Raw genomic sequence first — 11178 nt, 5'->3', positions numbered from 1 at the left:
ATATTATTTACAATTCTTTTCCGAATAAAAATGTTATTTATATTTATTATTTTTGAATATAAATATTATTATTGATATTTATATATTTTTAAAAATAAATATTATTTATACTTATTTATTTTCGAAACTAAATAAGTATAAATATGTTTATTTCTAATAATTTTTATTTATTTAAGCTAATATTTAGTGAATAAATATGTTTTTGTTGAACCAGCTAAACAGAAATTTGATGGTTCGTAAACTGGATCCGCCGCTAACGTGATATCCGATGGTCGAAAACTACTTACGCTCAACGGGATTCTACCATGTTTCTAGGATTGGGTTGATAAGAGGATTTTACGACTACCCCTTATTAGCTGCTTTGGTGGAAGGTGGAGGCCAGAAACTCATTCGTTTGTATTACCGGTGGGTGAGGTTACTGTGACACTGGAAGATATCGCTCATATATTTGGCCTACCCATTGATGGAGAGCCTGTGAGCGGATGGACAGATAGTAGTAGCGACTTCCTACAGAGGCAGAGTATCGCGATATTCGGTCGTGAACTGGATGTTAGTAGTTCTTCGAAATCTTATATAAAGTTGGGTTGGGTTCGGACTATTAGAGACGCAGAGCCATTGGATACCGAGGAGTCTATTAAGAGATACGTCAGATGCCAGATTTTTTATTTGTTACGTTCGACCATATTCACAGATAAGTCGACCTCATTTTACATTTGAATTTTATCTCAAATTTACGGTTAGATTTACTAGCGAAAACATCCAAAAATAAGGCATTCATCATTGGCTAAACGCCGTGTTTCACTAATTTATGCATGTTGTGATCGAAAATTTTTCATACTAAATTTAACGCTAATAAAATTTATTTCCGCGCTTCTATTTACAGTTGAATTTAGCTAAAAAATTTTAAATTTGAGATAATTTATTTTAAAGACTCATTTTCACTCATAATTATCGAAAAATTCACTACTAAATCTGTTGGTAACATCTGTCTCTATAGCGTTACAATGTAACAAGTATATATACAAACATAAAGAAGCTAAGGAAAAAAAAAAAGAAGAAAAAATTGCCAAAGAAAAAAAAATGAAGAAAGAAATTTTGACCCGAAAAAAGGGAACTTAATCAATCCTAAAAAGAAACTTAATATTATATATATTAACTACAAAAATATTATGATTATTCATCTTAAGTAGGGATGTCATCGAGATTGGGCGGGGACCGGGGATGCCTCTCTGCTCCCCATCTCCACCCCCAGATTTGCTCTCCGTTCCTGTCTCCGTTTTCTGTCGTGAAGAAATATTACTCTCCATCTTCATTCTCCGTAGAGCCCCACGGGGACTCCATTCCCCATTTATCTGATACCTCTAACTAATTATTAATTTTTATATGAATAGAGCTGCAAGTATCCATCCTATACAAAAATAGCAAGATTTTATACAAAAAATCTAAACGACAAGATGATGACTTCTTTCAAAATGCACAGTGGGAGAACCCAATGGCGAGTCAGAGGATAGAGCAGAAACGAGGTGGGAGACGCGGCAACAGAGAGGAAAATGGATATGACGACATAGTTACGGAAAGGGACGCCGCAAATAGAGAGCACGATGCAGTGAGGGTGATGGCACCGTGAGGTGTGACGATGCGGTGAGAAGGGAGAGTGGCGAGGGAATGGCTGCAGAGAGGTTGGATGGAGTATGGACAGCGTTAGAGATATCTGAATTGAAGAAGGGTTATACAAATGAGGATTAAGAGTTTTGGGTTTCTATATATGTGAAGGTGGCCACTCAGATAAAGACATCTATTTCATCTTTTGCTAAAGATGTTTTCACATTGTGTTTTAATTGGTTTCTGTATAATTTATTCGGTGTTCCTCATCACATATTATTAAATTCCTCAAAAGATATTTTCTTTCCAAAAACGATAAAAAATATTTAATTTGGACTAAAACCAAAAAGATAATATATTAATTATTAGATTTTTTTAAATTATTTATATAAAAAAATATATCACATTCATCAAAATATATATATATATATATATATATATATATATATATATATATATATATATATATAAAACAAGCTCAAGCCTCTTAAAATTTTTACAAATAAAAAAATAATTAATTTATATTCATACAATATATAAAATAATTACTATATTATTATTATATTATAAATTAAAATTTACTAATTTAAATTTTTTTTTCATTTTTAATATAAGCATTAGAAATAAATAAAATATTTATAACTAAATGTAGTGTAACAAAATATATATAATATTAATTAGTTCTTAAAAAATTCTAAAAAAATAGTTTCTTTCATTTTAGTAAAATAACTATTTATTAAAGTAGACAAATTAATTATTTTCTTCTCATATATAATTTTTTTAAGACATAAAAGTAATTAATTAGGACATTAGTTAACATAATTAAAGTCACTATTTTATTAAATTTTTAATTTAAAGAAAAATCCTAGTTAATTTTGGTATAGAAATTTCGAATTTGAAAACATTGATAAAAATTATGTTGAATTTTGATTTATTTGATTCTCATTTAAATTAATCACTACAAAAGTTAAAGTTCTGTTTTGAAGTTATATTTGAGCTTTAATCTGATTTTTAAAGTTTCAATTTACTTAGTTTGATTTTTTAACTTTGGTATCCGTGACTCATATTAGGGTTTTAAGTGTTTAGTTGAAAAAAAATTTAGGTAAAAAAAATTTCAATTGTCACATCAAATAGTCACTAGAATGTATAATGTAGCAGTCGTTAGTCTATCTCAGCATGTCGTTAACGATTTTGTGAGACAGTGACAAAAATAAGATCAGGAACCAATGTGAGTCATAACAATTAAGTTGGAAGACTAAATTGAGTAAATCGAAATTTTTGAAATTAGATTGAAATGCGAACATAATTTCAAAGACCAATAAGTATTATCTCTTTAGAAAAATTATTCGTAGATAAATTTTAGAAAAAAGAAAAAAAACATGATTTTTAATTTTATTTTTAAATAAATTTTATTTTTTAATAATATTAATTTTTTGCCGTATATAATTATTCAATTATTTTGTAATCATATATAAATAAATTACTTTTAATAAGATTTTTTTGTGTTATTCAATTATCTTTTCTAAAAAATAATTAATTATTAAAATAATTAAACTTTTCACAACAAAAATGATAAAAAAATTATGAACAAAAAAAAAATTAACCATCATGATAATTTTTTGTATTTTTATTCATATTTTAATTATAAACATAAATATAATTTGATTATATTATTTATGAAATGTGACTATAGATGTAGATAAAATTTAGTTATATTATTTATATATAGTTTCATTGTATTGTATTACTTATAAAGTTAGATTATAATTATGACAATAAAATTGTTCTGGTATTTTTATATGTGTGATTAAATGGTGGTGTTAAAACATTACTCTTAATTATAAATAAGGTTTATCACTTAAAAAATCAAAGACTCAATTAAAAAAATACGAAAAAGATGATGTTAAAATATTCAAACTCTTTAATATAAAAATATTTGAAATTCAATTAAAAATTATTTAAAATTTAAACTCAATAAAAATTTATATTCAATGTGTTTTGTATTAAATATATTTAATAACCTATTATATCATATTGATTGAAATTAGCTTTTATAATGTTAATTTTCTAATAACATTTTATTAGAAAAAACCATTTTTTCAGAATTTTTTAAAAATTAATTAATATTATATATATTTTGTTACACTACATCTTATTATAAAAAAATTATTTATTTCTAATGTTTATATTAAAAATAAAAACAAAATTTAAATTAGTAAATTTTAATCTATAATATAATAATAATATAGTAATTCTTTTATATATTGTACGAATATAAATTAATTATTTTTTTATTTGTAAAAATTTTAAGAGCTTGTTTTATATATATATATATATTTATTTTGATAAATTTGATATATTTTTTTATAAAAATAATTTTTTAAAAAAAATCTAATAGTTAATCTATTATCTTTTTAGTTTTAGTATAAATTAAATATTTTTTATTATTTTTAAAATTATTTTTTAAAAAATTTAATAATATATAATAAAAAATATTAAATAAATTATACAGAAACTAGTTAAAATATAATATAAAAATATCTTTAACAAAGATAAAATACACATCTTTATCTGGTCATCTTCTTTTTCTGCCTCTATTTATGAAGTAGCTATAGCTAGACTCTAGAGTGTGCGCATTAATTTCTTGAAGCTTGCAATTACATCGTACCCACAAAGCCACCCATAACTTGGGAGTTGACCTTAGTAATATTTATTCTCACCCTCTGTTACAGGAGTAGCCAATTTTTTTTATAATTTGCACAACCTAGCTAGCTTCAACTCTAGATGATAACTATTAGAAGTATGGGTCTTACGCTATGTTAAAAAACTAATAAAAGAAAATTTTCATTGAAAATTATTTTTATATATATTTCTAATATGCTTTTAAGATATTGATTACTTTAATTTTAGCATTGTAAGTAAAAGAATTACAAGTCAACATTCATTCATGTTCAAGAATAAAGACAGTTCTAGAGTCTTATTATATTATACTATACTTCCTTAAATATTAAGAAGGCTTTCCAATGCTCTAGTCCACTTTTTTGGTTCTTTGATGATCCAGGGTGCAGTACCCTTGAGATATATCATTAAAAATGTTGAGGGTGCAGATTTATTAGGATTATTATGGTGTAGAATCATAGAAAAAGGGTGTAAGGTGTTCCCAAAACTTATTGAAAAGGTGACAAGCAAAAGCTACAGGAGTACTTGTTGAGAGTGGAGGCAGCTGTGGTGTGTTGTTAAATTATGGAGCCGCAACTATTAAGCCAGCGCGGTAGTGGAGTTGGTTTTTTTGTGGACTAACATGGGCCTGATTGTTTATGTTGGATCGGGTTTAGGGTCAAAAACCATGTCCCACCCCCATTTGATTACCTGAATATCATCAGTGGTAACCTAGCGCAGCACCTCACAGCCACTCCCAGTCCCAGGAACCAACGCCCCCTAACCGCATGCGAGTCCCGTTGAAGAACCGCTTCCAAGCAGCGCCGGAGAGCCATGGAGCAGCGTGGACCATCCCCTCCCAACAGTGGCAAACCGGCGAACCGAACCCCTTCGAGTCCAGATATGGAGGCTCCAACTTAGGTATTAATTTGAACGATTTCTTTTCTTTGGTGTGTAATGCAGTGTAGTTTTCTTTGAATTTCCTGGTAATAGTTATTGATATCCTTGTTTTTGAAATTTTGCATTTCTTTGAATGTGTCATTTTATCTTATTTCAAATAGCCGATTGATTGTCATTACCAGTGTTTGTAATTGAAACTTAATACGTCGCAGATCTAGTAGTTCCAGCTGCATGCATCATAGGGATAGAAATGGGTTGCTCTTGTTGTTTGCTAAGTAAGTGGTGGGGCCCATCTTCTCCCATTCAGGTTTGTGATATTTTTCTTTGTTGATGTCAAACTTCGTCTAAATTTGGTTAATCTGAAATCTGTTTGATAGAGGCTGAGAGAGATGCCTTCCGACGGATCTGAAAGTCGGTTGTATTAGGTGGATGAAATCCTGAGTGTTTACGTCAGCGATTACCGATCGAGTCTGCAGTGTGGTGGGACAAACGTAGGAAGCACACCTAGACCTTGGAAAAACTGTAAGTATAACCACCAGTGTTCGGAGATCCTGATGTTCTAATTTTGGTTATGAAAGAGGTTATTCGTTCCTTGAATTTGTTTTATATAATTTTTTGGTTATAGAATACTGCCGGAATGTATGGGATGAGAGATCTGAATGCAAAACCAATATTGTTCTGCCATAGGCCATTCAGTTAGTGTGTATCAATTGGCGACTTGAGTGACGTTGAAGTTTGTCCTTGTGGCATTTATATTTTTTAATCAGTTGATGATTGCCTTACAACTATTAAATAATTAATTAAGCAAGGGATTAGTACTGCTAAATAAGTTCACAAATAGTTGTTTGGTCCCCAAAAATGGTGAATAAGTTGATGATTCGGTTTGTTTCATGTTGCATCAGAAGTTGCTGGCTTTTTGGTTATGGCTTATTCTGCCAGTTAGAGATTAAAGAATTATGGTAATGTAATTTGAAAACTTGAATATTGTTGGAGCTACCAGCTGGGGATGGAGTAGAAGTAAAATGGAGGTAGTGAGAAGATTTTAGCGTTTGTTCGAACGAATTTCCGTGGTTTTAACTTTGGATTCTCCTTTGTACTTAAATGCCACCAGAAACTCTTGCTTTAGTTCCGATAACTATACAACTCTGTCTCAGGCTTCGTTTATTCAAACACTATCATATTTTTTCTTGCTCCATTTTACTTCTATTTCATCCCGGCTGGTAGCTCTAACAATATTTGTTCCCGTAGTCTATTCGAAAATTTCTGTTTTAAGAAATTCGATTGGTACCTCGTGATGTTGGCAACACGGTCTATAATGATTGTTGTTAGCACGATATCCAATAGGAATGCAGGAAATTGAAACTGATATGATTTATAACCTCTTTTTTCGTCGAATAATTACGCAATAGAAATAAAAAATGCAGTAGCTTTTTGTTAATGTGCACGTCTTTGTTGCTGACTTCCTGAGGACGAGGCCTACAAGGGGGGATAAGAAAAGGATGCGAGCGCACATTGGAACAGACGTGGAAGAACACAAAGGTTATGCCGACATGTACCTTGGTCTTTGGCTAGAAATCATGTTTTCGTCAGGAGGGAGGGACACGTGAAGCAACCTAAAGTGACCAAATTTGACAAACGGGAGACACATTCTGCGCAACATGAAAAGGGTATTTTGTTGGAGAGGTACATATATGTTGTTGACATCTTGTTTCAGTTTTGCTACCTTATGAATTTAAAAGCATGACATGCCGTACACGTGATTGTGTTTTGTGAATTTAACGTTACTCTACATTTCTTTAGATTGTGTATCTTGTTGTGGCGCAATTTTTTGTTCTGTTCTTCTATGTTATTTGCACTGAAAGCTTTATTAGCATAAGACTAATGTTGCATCTTTCTGCATTGTTTTGGCTGGGTTCTTCAGTTTTAGTATGTAACATAGGTTCGGTGGTTTCTGTTCTTTTACATTGTTGGAAGGTGCAGGTTCGGTTCTTTCCGTTTTGCTATGTAAAACAACACATGGGTTTTGTGCTTTGTTTAGTGGAAGGAAAAGACACGGTTTGCTCTCTTGGCTGGAACCCATGTTTGTCTGCTAAGCTTATCCGGTTCAGTTATGCTTCTGTTTTGTTCTTGTTTTTGTTTGTTGTTTTTCCCATTGTTCTGACACTGTTTCTCCTTCCCTTGTATTGAAATTTTAAATATTTTTTTTAATCGTTTAAAGAGGCTCGCTTGACTTTCTATTGTCCCTTTAAATATTTTTGTTCTCATTTGATGAAGAAAATAGAAAAGACGATGAACCACTTTAGCTGTTTTGTACTTTGTTTTTGCCAACTTTATGTTCTGTATTGTTCTGTTGGGTTGATATTTTTTTAGATTTCCAAACTTGACTTAATTTTTAACACTTCCAACTCAAATTTGTCACTTGCATGACAGGTGGTGGCTGAAAGTAGTTCTCCAATTCATCACAGAATGTTGAATACATAAAAGAAGCCGCTGTTTCCTATAAATGTAACAACCGGGTTGTAAAGAATTTATATGTATTTAGAATTTGCTTCAAGGAAGAAATACAGTCTCAATCGGATGCATGAATGTCAATAATCTAAGCATCATTGAAGTGCACTAGTATTCTAACTTGGACAAATCTTATCATGCGTTTACTTTTCCTCATGTCCATTTCATCAAGTCTCGTTTTCTACTTCCTAGTAGGGCTGAAAGATGAATTAAACTTCTTAATGTACTCTATGCTATACATTTTCATGTCTGGTTTAGCAAGTGAATCAATTATGTTTGCCACGGAAGTTGTTTATCGTTTTGCTGTGTTCATTTTATTATGCAGATAATAATCTCTGCTTATTATTTGTAGGGCTTAGAGAGTCGGTACAGAATTTAGTAGTTTTTTTGGCTTACTTGCATCGCTGCATTGTACAATTGCATTATTTTGTATGCATTTTGTATTTCCTATATCAGTTTTCAGTTTATAATGAATTTTTGTAGCTGTATGTGTTTCGTCAAATTATTATCGTTAATTAAATGTGTGTCATTCTCAATCCCCAAAGGAAGCAGATCTTAAGATCCTTGTGGTTTTTGCTTGTGACTTACATTGGGGTAGTTATTTTGTTTAGGGTAAAAACAAATGTTTTTTTTTTTTACAAAACGTGTATGACGTTTTGTCCCTTTATAAAAAAAATTAATTATTCAAAGACGTCTTGTCTTTTTATATTATAAAAAATTACCTCAGTAACGTGATGAACTATCATAACAGGAATGTAAAATATCAAAATGAACAAAAATTATCGCATTTCGCATTAAAATTGTCTTTATCCAAAAATCTTAGCCTGAATGTACCGTATGTGTTCAGATGTAGTAAACAGAGGAGGAGGGTAAATGGATTCACGGATTAAAGTGCTAAAATAACGTATGAATAATTATACTTCGCTGAGTTAATAACAGTTATGCTGGAATAATAAGCTGATGTTATGCGTGAAGTGAACATTAGACTAATTAATATCTAATACAATAGAATATACGTTAAAAAGTAAAACACGGAAGACAGTGAAAAGTTAGACTGCTACAAAGCAGGTAACACATGGTGGTAGGTGCTATTATAACTAAGGTTAAGAGGAGCCTACTTCCTAACCAGAGTTAAGTATAGGACGAAGATGGTAACGAAGATAAATAGGATACACGGGTAGGGATTTTGTTGCCGGCGCCTCTGGTTGGATCGGTTGGTTTGATGGACAGTTGAGTGGCTGTCCCCTCCTTCAATTTGACGTTGCTCATGTATGCCTTCGTCGAAAGGGATTAGTTGGTCAGGATTCGGTGATGGGTTGAGGTGAATGGATGTTGCATGAATTTGATGCACTAGAGGACCACTGTTGGTGAGCTGAGTCTGTAATCTTCTGGTAGATATGAATTGTTCGAAGGCCATACGAGCTTCATCGAAGGTTTCGTAAGACTTATGGAGGTTGCCGCTAAATTCGTTAACTTGGCTATGACAGGCCGGCCAGGAACTATAGATACCAGGGACCCTCCCTAGGAAAACAACATAGTATTTCTTCTTGGCACGGACCATGTTGAGATTACAAGGGAGACTTGTGTTGAGTATGTTTAAGATGGGATGTTGGTTTTGGTGGTTTTTAAAGGCAGCGAGGTTGGCTCCTGTGATTTGAGCATCAAATTGAAATTCTGCAACTGTTACTATGTTTACAACGGTTGGAAATTTATCGGCTGTGGGGCTCACATGTGTCGTCTTGCAAGGAGCATAAAGTGGCCTAACTTTTGGTTTGGCGAAGGACAGGGCTCCGGTTGAAATAAAATATTATTAAATCAGAAATAAAATTCAAAAGTTAATTATAAGAAATGAAATATAAAAGAAGTATGTAATACAATTGTGTCGACTCATTTATTTAACGTTTAATAAACATGTTGTAATTAAATTGTATTAACTCATGGGAGGTTGACGAAGGCTTGCAGGTCGTAGTCCGCGCGACACTGGATGCATGGGATATGAGCGGCCCCTCCGAAAGCATGGACGGAGTTTCGCTCTGCTGCACGTTTGCGATAGTCATAGAGAAGAGGCATGTGGCCCCTGGTAGAGCACCTAGGTGAGGCACATACGGTGTGTTGTTCTTCTATACGGGGCATTTGGACCTCACCCGGCCACGAAATTGTCAGAATTGAAAAGCACCTTGCCTTACCCTCAACGAGTGAACCAGTTGCATCAAGCTCGCGATACAGTTCCAGCCCTTTTTGTTTTTCGTCGTTGTCGTCCGTGCGAAGCAGCAAGGTCATGGTCAATGCGTATTTGGCTGCTGCATGGCCTGTACTTGCTGCACTATTCAGCATCTGGAGGCCAACGTTTTCGTTACGTCTGATGAAGAGTTCCCGAAGTGCCTCCCGAAACAGAAGCTCTGGATGGCCAGCTGCCATGCATCGATCAAAGAATCTCTTGGCCTCCGGGCTGAGGCACCACCACCACGGCGTGGCATGCGGTGGTGGGATGGAAACACTCCGGTGAACAATATCGGCCTCTCCTGCATCGCGTGCAGCCTTACAGGTCATTCTGAGACTGTACAGGTCGCGAATGGAGGCTGACGCAACCTTACTGGTAATTGCTACCCAGATGTCGTTGGGAATGAAAGCGATTTTTGAGGAACAGTCGATTGTCATTTTCAGTTTGTTCCTGTTGGTTCCTATTTCGATGGGGATGGGGATACGTGTTTAGAGTATGGGGTTTGGAGTGAGGCATAGGAGTGTAGCCTCCATATTTATAAGTCCACCGACCCTGTTGGAAACCTTAACTTGAGTGTAGCAGATACGTTCTCAATAATGCATGCGTATCCAAACAGGAGAGTTAACGTAACTATATTATGGTGAACATTGAAAAACTGTATAGGGAATGGTATTAATTATTGGAAAAGAATAGATGACTAAGAAGAGTTTTCCACAATGTTCCCCTAGCACTCTCCTAATTAAATTTACTCTATTAATGTTATTATAATACATTGTTCAGACGCTGTGACACAAAATGTTGTAACTTAGCTATATTTTTCTAGACCTCTAGTAGTATACGTTATTCCACGTGCAGTCAGGAGAATGTGAAAGGTTCGGGGAGATACTTAGCCGTTTTAAGTATATGAATAGTTAAAATAATCATTTTTTATGTAATCTGCATAGTTTAGGGTCGTTTAATATCATGGATGTGAAGTTCGTGTTTTTGAAGTTTGTTTAGTATATCCCATAGAGAGAAGATTATGTGACGCGTTTAATGTGAAAATGAAAAAGCGTTGAACATATGGTGGAGGGTGGAAAAAACGGATAGGTGAGCTGAATGCATTTATTATCGAATTTAAAGCCCTGGGGAAGCGGTGTGACTGTCCAGTGAGATAACTGCGCATACATAATTGGATTGGAGAATGTGATGAGGCATGTCATATATAAATATAAATAAGTTTCATGTTTGAGATTACTTCGCTGAGGATTTTGTTTATAAGTTTGAAGGTTGTTACATCCATTTGTGAC

The 11178-nt window shown here is 33.1% G+C and overlaps 1 protein-coding gene across 1 annotated transcript; it reads right to left on the bottom strand.

Moving 5' to 3' along the window:
* Positions 1 to 9603: 9603 nt before the first annotated feature.
* Positions 9604 to 10326, bottom strand: LOC107647646 (uncharacterized). The gene has a single exon (XM_016351709.1). It carries the CDS (start codon positions 10324 to 10326, stop codon positions 9604 to 9606), a length of 723 nt encoding a protein of 240 aa, XP_016207195.1.
* Between the last annotated feature and the right edge of the window lie 852 nt (positions 10327 to 11178).

This window comes from Arachis ipaensis, chromosome B6 (genome assembly GCF_059453495.1).
Source record: "Arachis ipaensis isolate K30076 ecotype BB chromosome B6, ASM5945349v1, whole genome shotgun sequence".
Classification (NCBI taxonomy): Eukaryota; Viridiplantae; Streptophyta; class Magnoliopsida; order Fabales; family Fabaceae; genus Arachis; species Arachis ipaensis.
This window is presented reverse-complemented; position numbering and strand designations above follow the sequence as displayed.